This window comes from Monodelphis domestica, chromosome 5, assembly GCF_027887165.1.
Source record: "Monodelphis domestica isolate mMonDom1 chromosome 5, mMonDom1.pri, whole genome shotgun sequence".
Classification (NCBI taxonomy): domain Eukaryota; kingdom Metazoa; phylum Chordata; class Mammalia; order Didelphimorphia; family Didelphidae; genus Monodelphis; species Monodelphis domestica.
In genome coordinates, this window is record NC_077231.1 from 133,058,427 (window position 1) to 133,077,959 (window position 19,533).

General features: G+C 37.5%; 1 protein-coding gene across 1 annotated transcript in view; it reads right to left on the bottom strand.

Moving 5' to 3' along the window:
- ST8SIA1 (ST8 alpha-N-acetyl-neuraminide alpha-2,8-sialyltransferase 1) overlaps window positions 1-19,181 on the bottom strand; it is a 131,757-nt gene extending 112,576 nt beyond the window's left edge. Inside the window, exon 1 of the mRNA XM_016425868.2 lies at window positions 17,704-19,181. Coding sequence (XP_016281354.2) covers window positions 17,704-18,167 — 464 coding nt within the window. The 5' untranslated portion in view covers window positions 18,168-19,181. The remainder of the gene's footprint in view (window positions 1-17,703) is intronic.
- Window positions 19,182-19,533: the final 352 nt, after the last annotated feature.

Sequence of the window (19,533 nt, forward strand, 5' to 3'; positions counted from 1 at the left end):
GAGGTAAGAATAAAATAAAACTTTTTTTCTGAATAACTAAGAAATATATAAAATTTTGAGGGATCAGTCTTCCAATGCATACAAAATACTTAAGTAATTTCAACTACAAAGTGTTTCTTAAAGAAGTAAAGCAGAACTTACATAGCTGGATGAATATTCAGTGCTCATGGCTGGGCTGTGCCAATGACACTAACAAAGTTAATTTACAATTTTAATGCTATGTCAGTTAAACAAATAAAGAAACATTTTACAGAACTAAAGAAAATGGCAAAAAGCATTTGGAACAATAAAAGATCTAGAAAATTAAATAAATTAAAAGAGGTAGGTCCAAAAAGGAAATGATTCTTTCAGTTGGCAAACTATATTACAAAGCAGCAGTCATAAAAATCATCTGGTACTAATTAAACATAGAGAGGTGTCCAACCATTCTGAAGGGAAATTTGGAGCTATGCCCAAAGGGCACTAAAAGACTGCCTGCCCTTTGATCCAGTCATAGCACTGCTGGGTTTGTACCCCAAAGAAATAATAAGGAAAAAGACCTGTACAAGAATATTCATAGCTGAGCTCTTTGTGGTGACAAAAAATTGGAAAGTGAGGGAACGCCCTCCAGTTGGGAAATGGCTAAACAAATTATGGTATATGTTGGTCATGGAATACTATTGTGCTCAAAGGAATAATGAACTGGGGGAATTCCATGGGAACTGGAACAACCTCCAGGAATTGATGTAAAGTGAAAGGAGCAGAACCAGGAGAACATTATACACAGAGACTGATACACTGTGGTACAGCCAAATGTAATGGACTTCTCCATTTGTGGCAATGCAGTGATCCTGAACAACTCAGAGGAATCTAGGAGAAAGAACACTATCCAATTCTAGAGAAAGAACTGTGGGAGCAGAAACATAGAAGAAAAACAACTTCTTGGTTACATGGGTCAGTGGGGATATGGTTGGGAATGTAGACTCCAAATGATCACCCTAGTGTAAACATTAACAACATGAAAAAAGTTTTTGACCAAAGACACATGTAAAATCCAGTGGAATTATTCATCGGCTATGGGAAGGGGTGGGGAGAGGGGAGAGAAAGAATATGATTCTTGTAATCCAAGGAATAATGTTCTAAATTGATTAATTAAATAAAACTTTTAAAAAATAAAATAAAATGTCAAAAAATAAAATAAAGAGAAGCGAATCAATGGAACAACTAGGGAAAAGAGAACTGGGGAGCGGGGGACAGGAAACTCAAATAATCAAGTAGTCTGTAAAAATGAGAAACCAAAAATAATTTAGGAAAAATTCCCCTTTTTAATTAAAAAATACTACTGCAAAAACTGAAAAGCAATCTGAAAGAAATTAGACTTGGACTAACACCTTAAAGCATATTCTACAATAGATTTTTAATGTGTATGACTTTATATTAAAGAAAAAAACATTAAAATGTTTGAAGAGAAACAAATTATATATCTTTCATAGTTATATATAGAGAATACAAAAGACAAACTAGACAACTTTAATTGCATAAAAGTGAAAAGTTTCTTCACAAGCAATATTTCTTTACCTAGAATAAGAAGGGAAGTGATCAAATTGAGAAAAAAAATCCTTAGATCAAATTTCTCTGATGGTGATGGGGGCAAACAGCAGGTAGTGAGGGGTAGTAATAGAAACAAGACCCTCATACATTAAAATCGTGTATTTCTTGCCAGTTAGCACTGGTTAAACATCAATGGCAAAACCTGTAGTTTCAGCATTAATCAAGCATGAATTGTATGTATATTGATCAATTATCCATTCCATGTATTGAATCTGTAATATTCTATACTGGGCATTAATTTTGTACTTAATCTGTTTTATTAATCACTCATATTGTTCTATATTTACTTTAGTTCAGAACTGTAAGGCATAACTAATTACTTATAGTGATCCTTCAATGTACTGCACCGCCCTGCTACACATTCTCACTCCAGAAGGGCAGCAAAACTTTTCCCACATTGACAAATGATGACAAAGTGGACAATGGGGCAACATGGAATCTGTGCACTGGGGACTCTGGCATTCCAGAAGAATCCCCTAACCATGGACATGCTCCTTATTCCCATGACGTACATATCAAACCCCAAAACATACTTATGCCTGAATTTGGCCAAGCCCATTTTCCAAGGTTTTCAGGAAAGGTGAAGATTTCTCTGGAATGGGATTATCCCCCAGACTCTAATGAATATGCCAATCCTGATCCACAGAGGGTAGAAGCTACAGCTCTACAGCCAAAACTGCTACTTCACACATGGAGCTGCTACTCCACACCTAGAGAGCTGATATTCCATCAGCTCCAGAGAGGCTTCTCTATTAGCCCCTGGGCTTATCCAACAGCCCTAAAACTACGTGATTAGCCCGCAGACTATTCCACCAGCTCTTAGGCCATTATTATACTCTCTTAAACTTCTTCAAAATAAAATTCTTTTCTTACTTCTGGACTGAACAGAGTTTGAATCTTCCATTCTTGGGGTGAGACCTTGCTACATACTAGAGTGTGTTTCTCCCACAACAATGGGGGTTTGGTATCCCAGTTATAGTCAAAGAATAAGAATAACGAGTTCTCAAAAAAATTCAACCCTAAAAACCTTATGAAAGGATGCTCTACATCATGTAAAATAAGATAAATGAAAATCAAAACAACCTTGAGGTTTCAGCTCACACCAAGCAAATTAGCAAAAATGACGATATAGAAATAGTTAATGGTAAGAAAGGATAGGGAAATTGTTGGTGCTGTGATAAATACAAATGTTTTGAAAAGTAATTTTGAATTATACAAATCAAGTGTCTAAAGTATTTGACCCAGAGATTCCATTACTAAGCTTACTTCCCCAAAGATCATTAAAAAGAAGAAATTCCTCCTTTATATCAAAATATTCATAGTAACACTTTTTGTGACAATAAAAAATTGGAAACAACTAAGCAAATTGTAGCATAAGAATGTAATGGAATATTACTCTGCTCTAAGAAATTAAGTATACAATGAATATAGAAAAGCATCAACTACATGAATTAACACAATGATAAAGCAACAATGAACCTTCTCAATAACAGTTGACAGAGTAATAGAAATTCTAGCATTAGGAATAAGACAATAGAAATTAAAGTTATAAGCTTTGTCAATAAAATTATACCTATTTGTAGGTAATATGGTAGTTTACTTATGAAAGCACAAAGCATAAGCAAAGAAATTAATCAAAGCTATTAATAGCTTTGGTAATGAAGCAGAATAATAAATAAAGTGCCAGGCACTGTACTAAGCATTTTACAAATATCAGCTGATCAACAACAATATTGGGAAGTAAGTGCTATTATTATCCTCATTTTACAGTGAAGGAAACTAAGACAGACTGTGAGCTAATGACTTGTTCAAGGTCACACAGGTAGACAGCACCTAAGGCTAAATTTTGACTGACTACAGACCCAGCATTCTATCCACTGTGGCCCCAGACTGAAACACAAAACCCACAAAAATTATAATTATTTTCACATAGCAATAACAAACAAGGAGAAAATGACAGAAATAAGAAACCCCATTCAAAATAAACACAAAATGCTTCTCCTCTCTAGATTTTCATTGCACTGTGCTATCTCTCTCTCCTCTCTCTCTCTCTCTCTCTCTCTCTTTCTCTCTCTCTCTTCTTCATCCTCCTCCTCCTCCTCTTCCTCCTCCTCCCTCCTCACCTCTCCTCCTTTTCTCCTTACCTAACCATTTCTTTGTTTTGCTTTGCTGAATCTTCATCTATGTCACATCCAGAAACTATGTTAAACTCTTTCCTGGGAACTCTTTTTTTTCTTATGCTCTTTCTTAGTGATCTCATCAGATCTCAAAGGTATCATTAAAATCTTTCTGAATATGACCTCCATATATGAATATCCATCCAAAGTCTCTCCCGACCTTCAATCCTGCATCTTAAACTGACTGCCTAATGGTCATTTAGAACTGGATGTTCCAAAAAAAGGCATCTTAAATTCAACATAATCAAAACATAACTCATTCTTTCTCACAAAACCTACCCTTCTTCCAGACTTCCCTGTTACTAGTGAAGACATTATTAATATATTCATTAAGGCTCAAAACCTCAATGTCATCTTCAACTTCTTACTCTCACTAATTCTACATATCCAAAATGGAGTAAAAAATTATACAATAGTTCTGTAAATAAATTTGGAATTTTGCAGTAAATGTTACTACACTGCCTATATGTTTAGATTTGATGATTTGATTTGTATGATCTCACTGGTCACATACTGTGAAGAGGAGAATGACAAAAAAATCTTGTATTTATCAAATTGTTCAGAGCTGTATATTTTTAGAAGCCAAAAACTAGAAAAGAAGCAAGTATTTATTAATTAAGGAATGCTAAAATTTTTTGAAGTACAATAACAATGGCATATTAACCATATGAAATCACAAATATAAAGAATTAAGAGAATTCAAAGAGTTATATATGAAGTAATAGAGAAAAAAGCAAAACCAGAACTATGATTACAGCAACAATAAAAATAAAACCTACAAAATAGAACCTAGATAAAAATTGAAGATCAATATAGGTTCCAGATGGCTAATGATAGAACATATCCCCATAGAAAGATACTAATGAGAAATATTACATAGTGTGTCAATCATGTTGCCTATTTTGAATAATTTTAACTGTTTTTATTTACTATAACATAATATAATGGGAGATTCTTATGAGGTGGTTATGGTATAAAAACAAAATATAGCAAAACATTTTAATATTTTTAATAAATTTCATTTAGCGATATCTTTTTATAAAGAAAGGTTCCACAGTATAATCATATTCTTTAGATCTTTTAATCAAGCATGTGACTGCAAAGCTATGGTCTCTGTGAATGTTGCCCATTCTCTTTCATCAATGTGATCTATATATGCAGAATATTCTTTTTTTCCTTTTTTTTCCCCAAAAACCCTTACCTTCCATCTTGGAGTCAATACTGTGTATTGGTTCCAAGGCAGAAGAGTGGTAAGGGCTAGGCAATGGGGGTCAAGTGACTTGCCTAGGGTCACACAGCTGGGAAGTGTCTGAGGCCAGATTTGAACCTAGGACCTCCCATCTCTAGGCCTGGCTCTCAATCCACTGTGCTACCCAGCTGCCCCCTTTGATATAATTTTTAACAATTGTTTTCTGACCTTTTGTGCTCCATGATCTTTCGCTCCCTCCTCTCTCTCTCCTCCCCTAGATGGCATGTAATATAATACAGGGAATAAAGCTGCTATCATATAATACATATTTCAATGTTCATCATGTTGTGAAAGAAGACACATATCACTTATATAAGAAAAAATGTTCCGAAGAAAATAAAGTGAAGAATGGTATGCTTCAATCTACATTCATATTCTCTTAGTTCTTTCTATTGCAGTGGATTGACACTGGATTTTAAAGAAGATTTTGGCAATGTTAGCACTATTAAGTTTCTCCCAGGTGAACAGTGGTTTCTTGGTTGCGTGCCTGTGGTCCTAAGTTGAGTTTCAGCTCCTCCTTCCCAGGGTTAACTGAATGCACAAGAACTGTCTATTGTTTAGCCTTTATTTTTACAATCTGTCAAGTATTTGTGCCTCTGCCTTGTGAGTTCTGGAAAGCCTTTGTTTAAAATTTGCCCCTCTGACTTTGTTTAATGTCAGGTTGACCTTTATATATCCATTGCTTCTCTGAAGTCTACACCTGGTCCATGATGTTGGAAGTTCCTTAGTAACTCTTTGTAGTATATTGGTTTTTACCTGAAGTTTTGCTTGAACAGGGTATTAATAATATTTAACATCTTTCAGCAGCATAGAAACAACTGAGTTTAATAGCTAGAATAATTATCTAAAATGGGAACCCACCAATTTATAGACTTACTATTCTCTGTTCTCAGAAATTAGTTTCTGAGGATTTTTTCCAAGGTTAGAAGAAGTTGTCAATCTTCTGGATCAAGCCTTGACTCAGGCACACTATCTTGCAAGATCTCTGTTAACCATTGTGTAAAGTATTAAATCCACCACTGTAAGAAGTCTTGTATGATAGAATTCAATCTTAAAAGGGTTGAAATTATCATCATGCAGAAGATTTTAGTAAATATGGATGACCAGTTCTTGGACTCTCCCAAAGACCCAATCTCCTGCGGAGACTGTTGGGGCAGCAGAGAATAGCCTCATGATCTCTCTCTGTTGATGTAAAAACTTAACAAGCCCTTAGGTCAAAGCCCTTCCAGTTGTAAGTCCAGGAATTATCTTCACTAAAACATTAGGAACTTCCAAGAGATATTATGCTATCATTCTGATGAGAAATTGGTAATGCTGAAATAAGGCAAAATTTTTCTAGACATAATGATTTAATTCAACTCATTAAATATAAGAATTATGAGCTGGAAGGCCAAGATAAGGAAGGCATTCAATTTAGGCACGGTCTATACCAATGCTGGTGGTAAAGAGAGTTTAAAAGATTCCAGTTTGGGGAGCAGAGAGTGGTTCAGTTTGACTGGAACACAAGGTGAATGAAGGAGTTCAGTATGAAATAAGTCAGGAAATATAGACGAGTCAGACTGGGTATTATATCCCAGAGGTAACAAGGTCTTATTGAAGACTTTGGTACTCCTACCTGTCTGACCTCTCCTTATCAGTCTCTTTGCTAGATCTTCATATAGGTGACACTTGATAAAAGTGGGTATTCCCATAGGCTTTTCCCTAGACCTCTTCAGGGGATCTCATCATCTTCAAATGGAACAATTATCACTTCTATGCCAATGATTCTCAAATCGACTTATCTAGTCCTGACTTCTTTCCTAACCTCTCAATTCCCACATCCAATTGTCTTTTGGGATTCTCATGGGGGATTTGTAGTTATATTAAATTCAACATATCCAAAACTTTTTATTTTTCCTCCAGTCCTTCCCTAGACTAGTTAAGGTACAACTAGCCTAGTTACCTACACTTGCAACTGAGGTTCTTGACTGTTCATTCTCTCTCACTCCCTATATCAAATCTGTTGCCAAGAACTATTGATTTAACCTTCATAAAATCTCTTGTTTATATCCTCTTTTTACCTTTGACATGGCAACCATTTGGTAAATACCCTTATTATATCATGGCTAGCCTATTGCAACAGCCTTCTGGTTGGTTTCTCTGCCTCAGGTCATTCTCTATTCCATCCACTACTCAGCTGTCAAATTAATGTTCCTAAAATAGGGATCTGACTATGTTACCCAATCCCCACTCCATTCATTTATCTTCACTGGCTATTCTCACTTCCAGGATCAAATATAAAATCCTCTGTTTGGCATTCAAAGTCCTTCCCAACTTGCCCCCTCCCTACTTTCCAGTTTTCTTAAACCTTCTTCCCTTTATCTACTCTGATCCAGTAACACTGACCTTCTTCTTTCTTGTACAACATAATCCATTTTCAGAAACAGGACATGTTCAATGACTGTTCCCCATGCCTGTACTTCTCTCTTTTCTGATCTCTCTCGCTCCTGGTTTCCCTCACTTCCTTCAAGCTTCATCTAAAAATCTCAGCTTCTACAATTGCTTCTTAATTCTAATTCCTTCCCTCTATTGATGTTCATGGGTTTATATTTGCATATATCTTTGTATATAATTGTTTTCATATTGTCTCTCCCATCATACTGTGAGCTGTACAGTGCATAGCACATAGTAGGTGTTTTGTTGTGATTGGTTGGCCATGTTTGACTCTTCTGACCCCATTTGGAGTTTTCTTGACAAAGATGCTTGAGTGGTTTGCCATTTCCTTCTCTGGCTCATTTTACAGATGAAGAAACTGAGGCAAAGATAGTTAAGTGGCTTGCCCAGAGTCATACAGCTATTAAGTGTCTGAGGCCATAATTGAATTCATAAAGAAGAGTCTTTTTTACTCTAGGCCTGGCACACTATCTGAACTGATTAATAAAAGATTACCGATTGATGCAGAATGCCATAGTCAGATAGTGTAGTGGATTTCTTTTCCATGGGAAAAAATCAGACATTGAAGTTTTTATGACATTTTACTCAAAGAGTTCAATCAAGCAGTTCCTGGATGGTCTTTCTCATGGTCACTCCTCTCTGCTCCTTGTATCTGCTTGTTTTTTTAAGAAATGAATCTTTTTCATCTTTGTATTCCCTGTACTCAGTGAATTCTTAATAAATGTTTGGCCTTCTCCATTAGTCTTTTGGTCAGTAGTTCTAGGCCTTTGTGACATACCAGACCCTGAAGTCAATGAGAAAAACAAAACTAGATCTCACTCTGGATGAATTTATATTCTATGCAGAAATACCTCAGGTTGACCTCAGTGTAGACCATGAGGATTTACCCAGTTCCTTAGGTGTTGATGCCAGGCTTCATATAATGCTTTGAGAGACAAGAATTGCTCTTTGTACATGGCACAGCTTTGCTCCCAAACGATAAGCCTTTTGATGATTCTCTTGAGTTCTGTGCTTGGGCATCAAATTTTCTGTTCAGGTCTGGTCTTTTCTTTACAAATGCTTGGAATTCTTCTATTTTGTTAAATGACCATACTTTCCCCTGTAAGAATATAGTCAGTTTTGCTGGGTATTGATTCTTGGTTGTAGATCTAGTTCCCTTGCTTTCCAGAATATCAGATTCCATGCCTTTCAGTCCTTCAGTGTAGATGCAGTCAGATCCTATGTTATCCTCACTGTGGTTCCATGGTAAGACTTCTTCTTAGCAGCTTGTAATATTTTTTCCTTTGTCTGATAACTTGAATTTGGCTATGACATTACTGGATGTTGTCAGTTGGGGATTAAGTACAGGAGGTGATCTATGGATTCTTTCAATCTCCACTTTTCCCTCTTGTTCTAGAATATTGGGGCAGTTTGGGGTTTTTTTTGGATAATTTCCTGTAGTATGATGTCCAGGCTTTTTCTTTTGTCATGGTCTTCTGGTAGACCAATGATTCTTAAGTTATCTCTCCTGGAATAATTTTCTAAATCTTCTGTTTTATGAATGAGGTACTTCCCATTTTCCTCAATTTTTTCATTTTTTTAATTTTGTTTTATGGTGTCCTGCTGCCTGGTTAAGTGGCTTGTTTCTAGTTGTTGTATTCTGGTTCTTAAAAACTGGATTTCATCTCTGGCTTTTTGGTCATCCTTCTCCTTCTGGTCTGATTTTCTTTGGAGGCCATCTTTAATCTCCTTTGCCTCATCTTTCATCTTCTTTGCCTCATCTTTCTTAGATGAGTGCTAAACCAGATCATAAAGAAAGTCTGGGTTTTTTTTTAAACTGTAACCAAAAAAAATAGCAGCTAGGCTTTGAGTGAGCTTCCAAGGGATTCTCTTTAAAGTGATGTGTTTGTTTATTGATTAGGAACTGTTGTTGATTAATAGGCATCATAAATAGTGAGAAACTGTTAAGACTGATCTGATTTTGGGGGGCATTTGGGTAGCTCAGTGGATTGAGAGTCAGGCCTAGAGATGGGAGGTACTGGGTTCAAGTCTGGCCTCAGACACTTTCCAGCTGTGTGACCCTGGGCAAGTCACTTGACCCCCATTGCCTAGCCCTTACCACTCTTCTGCCTTGGAGCCAATACACAGTATTGACTCCAAGATGGAAGGTAAGAGTTTAAAAGAAAAAGATTGATCTAATTTTGTAGTAAGAGATAGTCCCAGCTATTAATAGATTTAGTAGTTGAGTTCAATCAGCTTTGATACTTGGGATTAACGGAAAGCTAATCATTTAGTTACAGTATACTCATATAAGAAGATAGTCATATTAAACATTTATACATATATGTGTATGTATATATACTTACACACATATATCAGATTGGCTGTTTGACAACTTCTCCCCTCTCACCTCTTCTGAAATCCCCTTTCTTCCCCTCAGTGTTCCAAGACAACTACACACAAGCCAGGGGGGTAAAAATACCTGTCCTATCAAGCCTTTAGTTCCTTCTTTTTTCGAGACTAAAAGGTTCTTATCAAAACAAATTAGCTGAATAATAAATATATGCTCTGATCCAAGCCAGTGTAAGAGTTAATAGCAGACACATCTTGATCCACCTCCATTATGCCCAGGAGTGAAATACTGCAAATTGTGTTGGATTAAAATCCACTTCTCATGCTTGTTCCTGTGTATGTGTGATGGAGACTACACAAATGATTGAAACCCTCCAGCTTTGTTCCTTCTTTTGCTGATAAAAATTGTGCAATGCTTAATGCTCAGGGTCTCAGATCAAATTCAATGTGTTTGTAGACTCATTGACTTTGTGTGAATTGTGCATCATATATTAAAAACAATGCACTCAGAAGTTTGCTTCTCCCAACATTTTTCTTTATGCAAGTAAGGTACACAAGTTTGACAGTTTCTACTTTAACTACCCAGTGATCTTTTTGCTTAACTTGTGGGTTCTCAATCATAGAGGAAGCTTATATGTAGTGGATAGAGTACTGGTCCTCAATTAAGAAAGACCTGAGATCAAATCCAGTTTCATATATTGTATGACCCTAGACAAGTCACTTAACCTCTATTCACCTCAGTTTCCATGACTGTAAACTGGGAATAATGATACACCTACCTCATAGTGTTATTGTGAGGATCAAATTAGATAATATTTGTTAAAATGCTTAACATGGTACCTTGCACATAGTATATTCGGTATAAATGCATAAACCCTCCCTTCTGTAGCAAGAGTTTGAGTGACAGCCTAGAATTCTCCTAGAACTGGCTCCGTCAAAGTTCTAAGCTCTTGAAGGAGGAGGTTTCCAACAGTCAGGCTGGAACTGGAGGTAAAGACTAAAGCTGTGAATCTGACACTCCCCTAGAAAAACCATCTATCAAGCAGCCTGCCTGTGAGGATCAACTAGAAGAGGTGGAGAGGAAATCTCCAGTCATCCTGGTGGACAGATTGACTGGGGAAGACAATCTCTACCTTGCCTGGATCATCTAAGGATGCCATAAGTTCGATTCCTGCTCCCTGATCCACCAAAGGACTCTCAGTGAGAATTTAGGCTCCCTGTTAGGAATTATCTTTAGTATTCCTTAGTAATCTTTAGTTAGTTTAGTTTAGAAAAGGAGTAAGCTTAGAAATTTATTATAGTGGGTTGGGGTAAATAGTCATGCAATTCATGAAATAAAAAAAGAACACAAAAGAACACTCAGCCCTATGTGACTTCCTTCTGCTTTTTTTGGAAAAACCAAAAGAATGCTGAGCTAAAACAGAACCATTCTGGAAGGATTTTTGCTCTACTTTCTCTACATTCCTGGTTGTTTTTGCAAGAGATAGTGATGATGAGAGAAGTAATAGATTCAGACTGCCAATCTCCTACTTAGTCAGGATAGTGAAACCTTCCTGTGGGATCAGTACCATAATTTGGAACAAATACTATTACTGCATGCCCTGTGAATCATAGTGAATAGAAAAAAACAGTCCATTCCAGGATAATGGTTGGAACAGAAAAGGCAGAACCAGAAAAAAGTCTGACCATGGAGGGACAGAATGGACCAGCTGTCAAGAATGAACTTGAGGAGAAAAAAGGATTTTAGCTACTTCATAATGGAGCACCTGAAGTATGAATTTCTGGCTTAGCTTCAGTCTCAGATCTATAGCAACTTTGTTGCTGCTCCTGGCCTAGAAAGAACGTGATCTAACTGTGTCCCATTGGTAAGATATCTTGAATATCAGTTATAGTCATCCTTCGCCCAGTATTGTCTCCTGTAGTGCTCTTCTGTATAAGAATTCTCCTCATCTTGTTCTGAACTGTTACTTGCACCATCAGATATGATGAGCAGTTATCCAAATTGGAATAGAAACCAAACAGCAAATTTGGTTTGGAAGGGAATTTGTGGTGAGAAAACAGATAGTTACATCAAAACCATTTCAAGAGGATGATATTGTAATCAAGGAAGAATGACAAAAAGCAAAGAAGATATGAAAGGTAATGAAAATGAACCCAAGAGAAGCAGATAGAACCATCAGAGCCAGCAGGGGAAGATTCCATGGAATTCTAAAGAGGATTCAAAAGAAAAAAAACAGTTGGCTAGAAGGGGGTCTGGGCACTCTTGGACTTCTATACTTCACTGCTCTTCTCTTCTGACTCTCTCTCACCAAAGACTCAGTCCTGAGCTGGGGAACAGAGTTGGGTTACCATTACCTTTCCTGCTTGGCTTATGCTGAAGAAGTGTTTCTAGTACCATCATTTCTTTCTTGAAAGGACATTTGATCTCTTATCAAATATAGATACAGTAAATATAGGGTCAGGGCCACCCACTTCCTCTATCCTACCTCCCCCCCCCTTTATCTCTTTGCCATAGAAATAAATTAGTTAATTAGTATATCAAGATTTCTCTGAAATTTATAAGAAGGGAAGATTCATAGTCAACAAGAAACAGAGTTGGGAGGGGTTTGACTCACTCTGGGTCCGATACAGACTCCATTAGGCTCTGGTGAAGAAAGAGGAAGTGCTGCACTCTAAACAGCCCCTTCAACAGCTGATTTCCTGTTTCCGATATTGGAAAGGACCCCTCTCTCAATCCCACCAATACAATATATACTTATACTACCTTGTTCCCTTTAATTAAACAATGTTAACTCAAGATTAACAATGGATTCTAATCTCAGGTCAAAAGGATGGATTAAGGGGAATAAATGTGAGGTTACTCTTAGAGACATGTACTACATAATCATGTAATATAACGCCCTCCTTTTGGCATTAAATATGCTCACATAAATACACCAGGAAATATGCCAGAATAGTCCAAACCCTAAAATATTCAGTTAGTCCTACAACAGCTGTATCCAGGCACTTAGGCTTGGCTCAGAAACAAGAATAACCTGCTTCAATGACCCTCTAATTATTTATATCAAGAAAGGCATAAAATAGGACAACACACTCATGAAAGGGATTCACCACTATCAAGAAGGTGACCCAGGATAGATAGAGTCTAATCCCAAAAGTGATTCCTTATAGATAGCAAAGTCTTCCAGATATACGGAAAAGCTTCCTAAATGAGATTCATAATCACTCAGTACAGTTTAGCTTAACTATATATACTCAGAAAAGTAAGTGACTAAGAATGCCTTTTCTCTTGACTAAGAAATGTGGCTATATACACAACCTACAAGATTCATCCATCTGTGTGTTTATGTATATGTATACACCACACTGAGTCAGGCCTGGAGAAGAGTGGACTAGTTTACCTTCAGAAACCTGCAAAGTTATTTTAATAACTGATGCTTCTTTGTGAAAAAGGCTTATTTTTTAAGCACTAATATTCTTCTAATTGATGTTGCATGGTTGCAAATCATGGAACCCAACATCCCCTAAGAACTGATTCTGAGGATCATCCAAAGAACAATGGTGATGGGATACAATGAGCAGGATTCAACACATTACAGATACAAAAGAATGCATAAGAAAAAATGGTTTAAAAGATGTTATTTTAAAATTTACTAAGGCCAAGTACTAGCTTTAAAACAAATTACTCACTACTATCAAAGGGGAAAGCAATATGTACAAGATAAATAGATATTTAAAATATATAAAATAAATATGAATCAATTTTGGGAAGAGATACTAACAACTATGAGAATCAGAACCAGTCTTTTCTGGGACATTAAGATGGGATCTGAAGCTTGATGTGATACAGGATGACATGCAGGAATAAAGGGCCAGGCCATTCAAGGGCACAGAGTTGGGAGATGGTACAAATTATACAGGGGCCATTAAGTGGGTCAGCTTGGCTAGAATGCAGGTTGCTCAAGGGAAAATAAGGTATAATCAGCCTGAAAATATAATTTGGAATAAGATCATGAAGGGTTTAAAATGCTAAACAGAAAATTTGTATTTCATACTAGAGACAGAGGGATTCACTCCAGTTTCTTGAGCACAGGAGTGTAACATGGTTAGATCTTTGCTTTAAGAATAATAATTTTGCATCTGTGTTGAGTTTGAATTGGAAGAAGAATAATTTTGCATCTGTGTTGAGTTTGAATTGGTCAAAACAGAGGCTAGATGAAGTTAGGAAGCTATTTAAATAGATCTAGAAACAGGTAATTAATGGCTAAATTAGAGGAGTTGTATAAAGGGAAAGAAGGAGAAGAATGGATGGGATGTTACAGAATTAGAATTGATAAGGCTTTAGGGACTGATTGGATATGAAAAGAGCATAAATGAAAGTAAAAAGTCAAGAATGACCCTTATGTGATAAACTTAGGTGACTGGAAAGGTGGTGATGTCCTTGATAGAAATTGGGAAATTAGGAGAAGTGAGTCAGTCAGTCACATGGAGAGAGGAAGGGACAACCAGGGCTTCACTGACACCTTTATAATGTCATCTTTAAGAAAAATGCAAGGAAGATCCCCAGAATTTTAGAAAGATATCCCATGGTGAAGCAAAAATATGGAATATAGTCACTCAAAATGGGCAAAACCAAAAACAGATTGGTTGCAATCTATATCATTAGAAGGAATATCCACATTAATGAGAACAGATTCACTGGAGAATGGAGAGAAGAAAACCACATTCCCCTACATGCATCCTTTATTCCTTTTTAATCATTCATCATCAACTCCCCTAAATACTGTTTTTTCTATTTCCTCTTAGTTTGCTCAGTTTATATCTTTGCCTTTACAAAACTGCACTAAAATCTCAGTAGCTGATCTCCTCTAGTGATCAGCTTCTTTTCTCAAGTTATGAGCAGAAAATATAGTTATGATCTGCAAGTTAACTGAAATATTGACACAAAAAGCAGACTACCTCAAGCAAGGAATTTCCTCCTTGAAATCAGATAGTAAATTAAATTAGTAAGGTGGCCATCTCAGTTTGGTACTATTGAATAAGTTACTACAATCATAAGATATCTCCAATTATCTTTGTCTTGACAGTGATGAAGGACAATCTTAAAAATTAACCAACAATGTTATTATTAAACATGTATAGCAAAAAATACATTTATTATACTCCAAGATTATTATGTAGCATTTCCTTTTTATGTGACTTTTTTAATCAAATGAATATCAACCACTGCAAAAAAGTATAAAAATACTGCTTTCTTTTCTCTTCCATTATGCCAATTTGACAACCATTATGTGAATATATATATATATATACACATAAGGAGGAAGAACATAAAATTCTTCAATTTAAATAAATCAATATCCCATGATATAAATGTTCCTCCTTCACATTCTACACATGCACACACACCACACACACACACTCACATACTCTTCTAGTTGGTTGGCTTCCATTTAGGAAATAAAATCTGCTTGAACATTATAATATTTAATTATAATATTAAAATAATAATTTAAATTAATAAAATATAAATTTTGCTGTTAGAGAACTTTTCTTAAATTCCATTAATTCAATAAGTATGTGTTTTAGAAAAAATGTTACTTCTTTTAGATCTCATTTCCAAACTTCTCTAGACTTAATTAGTGTGTGGTTTCCAAATCATAATACCAGCTAGCCAAGTCAGAATTAGGCAGGTATTTTCACTTCAACAGTCACATATATATGGAGTTAAACATTATATTTTTATAGATACTAACTCTCTGAGGTGAGTGTTTTTCTTCAAGTAGTTATTACAATATGAATTTTAATAAGTAACTTTGCCATAGACAAACCTAACCAAAGATAGTCTAGGGATACCAAAGAATAAATCTTCCCCTGAAAAGACCAGTCTATGTTTTCCCAAACTACTCCATTATCTCTGCAAACTTAACTGGTTTCTATTTACATCCTGGATCAAATATAAAGGTGCCTTTGGCACATCTAAAACTCTTAATGTCCTAATCCTTTATTGACCTTTTGATCTTTATTATTCACTCCCATCCAAAAGACACACATTACCTGTTGTTCCTCCAACTCTCTCATCTCTATACCTTTGCCCTGGCTATCTCCCATGTCTGGAATGCTCTCCCTCCTTATTTCCACTTCTTAGTTTAGCAGGCTACCATCAAGATTCAGCTCAAATCTCAGTTTCTGTAGGAGGCTCCAGATGCTAATGATTTTCCTCTGCTATTACCTTTCTTCTCTAATGTATAGTTCTTGTACAACAATAAATATACCTACATACCTAGATATTTTCATGTTTGTCTTCCCCAGGAACCTGTGAGATCTCCTTCAGGACAGAATCAATTTTTGCAAATTGTGTGCATCAGTGCTTACCACTGTGCCTGTCACATAGTAAGCCCTTAATAATGCTTGTTGACTGACTGTTGACAATCTATAACAGATATTTTGTTTCTCCTTCTGAATTAAATAAGGGTTTTTTTCTTTCCAAAACAATAAAAGATTATTGATCAACTCCTTACATCACTTGAAGAATCTGCCATTGAGGAAATGGAATTTATGAATTTGCAGGGGTTTTATTGGATCTATGAAAACATTGAAGGTCCTACACGATCTTAAATGGGTTTGGGGAGGAATAATAATCCTTTTAAACATGATTTCAAGGCTCATCCCCTCCCTCCTAATGTCCCTTGTGTTTTATATAAGGCTTATGCTGCTTTTCCCTGACATAAATGGTCTGCTTTGTTTCTGACCTTCATTCTTAAAGTCCAAGCCAGCAAGAGAGGGATGAACACCAGAGTAAGGCTGGAAGAAAACATGTAAATATTCCTAAATGTATAATATGAAAGGTTTTTTAATTGCAAAGAGGAACATGCTATCCAGGGTCATTTGAAATGTATGCCTTCTCCCACCCCCCAAAGCTACTACAATAGGAGTAAAGTATTGATTACAGCCTTAATGTCTTCCTGAGCCCTTGAAGAAGATGAAGTAGTCACACTTAATATTTCTTACTTCAACTGTCTGACCTACACCAGCCCTACCTCCAACCTAAATCACACATGCACAAGATTGCACAAGTTCTCATTAATCAGACTCTCTCTGTCCTAATCAATTTAAAGTTAATATATTACTGAAGTGGCAAGTAATTTGCAACTTGCTGCTTCTCATTCTTGGTTTTCTTTCTACCTTTCTGAAGAGTGAGATCCTTACCAAAATGAAGTATATTCTTTTTTCTTTAAGGAAAGTTTCAGTTTGTGGGGCTAGTTAAATGCTTGAGGAATGAAGGTGAAGGGCAAGAAATCTTATATCTGGAGGGTCTGGCTTTCAGGCTGCTTAGAGGAAGGTTTCAATTGCCAGAGCCTCTCAATACCCATTTCCACCATCATTTTCATCAGTCTTTCTTTCTGCCAAAAGGTTTGCCTGTTGACTGACCTCTGAAGAAACATTCCATCCTTCTGATCCTCGAGGGGTACAAAAGATAGGACACCCAAGAGTCAAGAACTCCTCTTTTATAATAAGTTTTCAGAGCAAGTTATCCAGGCCTCCCCACTCTACCAAGAAAGAAGCAGCAATGAAAATCTCTTTGAGTTTGTGAAGAAATTAGGAAGAAATACTGCTTTAAAAGAATAATCAATAAACACCTGACAACAAATATCAAGGAATTCTCTACATACAATAAGTGTCCTTGAAGATCTCTACTGGTGAGGGATGGAGAGTAGATACAGGCCAAGGTCACAAAGTCTTGGGGAAAGGATTATGGTCCTGTTTTTTAACAAGGGGAAGGGGGAACTGAAGAATAAGGAAAACTGTAGAGGAGAGCGATTTCCCAAGAAGGGATGTACAGTGTAGGCAGAGCCTCCTTGAAAGGAGCCTGCCGTCCTCTGTGTGACAGAGAGGAAAAAGAAGAGAAAGGAACCTGGGTACCTGAAGTCTCTGGCTGCAGTCTGGTTTCTCCTCCATGCCTTGCCCTGCTGCAGAACTCCGTTCACAATCTCCTTCTCGTTGGGCAGCCGGTACACTGGGAAGACGTAAAGCCAGCAGAGAACAAAGAAGCCCAAGGCACTAGCTCCCATTGGAAGCCGGGTCCGAGGACACTTACACGCCAATACTGCCATCGTCCCTCTCCAAGTCTGTCTCCGGGCCCGACTGCTGTCTCTTATGCTTAGCGCAATCATGGTGTTGCAGTGGTCTGAGCTGCAGCGTAGATGGAACTGAAATCCGAAATTCAAAGTGCTCCCATGCAATGCAACACACACTAACACTCTCTCTCTCTCTCTCTCTCTCTCTCTCTCTCTCTCTCTCTCTCTCTCTCTCTCTCTCTCTCTCTCTCTCTCTCTCTCTCTCTCTCTCTCTCTCTCTTTCCTCTTTATTTCACTGACATACACCATAAAACCGCATCTTCTGCCGCTGCTGTCCAATGGATGGTGCAAAAGGCTTTTAATTTGTAACTTTTTAAAAAATTGTTTCCCTCCTTTTAGCAAAAGCGGCAGAAGAGCAAGCCATCAGCTATGGCCATTGTAGCTTCTCTTGGAGAAAAAGGGGGCTCCCATTTCCCTCCAGAAGTCAGAAGATCCAGGGACAGTCAGTCTTCCCAGTTGACTGTGCTGCATCACGATCCTTCTCGGTTTTGATACAGGCAAAAGGTTCAGTTTCTTTGCTTCCTCGGCTTCTCCCCCGCCCCTTTCCCCCCTGCCAAATGAAAAAAAAAAAACAAGCTCCTTTGCCTTTCGTCGCCTCTTGGCTCTTCCTATGGCTGTTCCCGCTACTGCTGCTATGGCTTTGAAGCATAGAAGAAAAAAAGAGAACTTAACGCTGCAGCCAGTCCTTGTAAATTTCCAGGTTGACCCGGGACCGCTAGCTAGCCCATCATTTCGTTTCTCCACCTCTCCAAGAAAATAAAAGAAGTCTCTTCAATTAATTCGGCAGAGAACCACTGGCACCCTGTGCCCCCAGGACATCGCAGACAAACGCACCGTGATTGGTGGAAATCAAGGTCGTCTTCCCCACCCCCTCAACCCCCCCCCCCACCTTTGCAAAATTTCCCCTAGACCCTTTGATGAGCGTATCAGATCAGCTAGACTGAAAGCAGAAGGGCTATCTTCTGTTCATGCTCTCCCAGGATAGGTACAAATAATAAGAATAAATACCAAAATGCTGCGTACGTTAAAGGACTAGACAGATTCGGTACCACTTCCCGCCCCCCATGCACCCTTTCTCGACCCTTAGCCTAGCAGCTGAAGTCTCTGGCCTCTGGCACCCTCCCTCGGAACCTCTCTTCTTTCACTTACTGACTGGTCCTCAGCAAAAGGGGACCGGAAGAGTAACAGAGATTTATACCCCAACCTTCCCCATCCCCTAACCAGTCATTTACTGAAGGCTGCCTCAGACAAGCTAGCGCCCGCGCGCACACGCGCGCCCGCGCCCGTACACACACGCACAGATGATTCATGTATACAGGTTCTTCTTCTCTCAGCACTGCAGCTAAAGACACCATGGGCATCCAAAAGTGAAGATAGCATTATTCAGGAAGGACCTGGAATGTTACAGTCTCAGTTAACTGTATGACTTAAAAATTACTCTACTCTTTTGTTTGTTCTGAGTGTTCCTTGCTAAAAGTAACCTCAGAATCACTAAGTTAAGTCCCTATCATAGCCAATGACCCTAAAACACAATGCTATTTTGCTTTTAAGGGAGATTCTTTTGGGATCTCCTTGTGGTGACCTTTTTTTTTTCCATTTTCATAAGCTCTTCTAT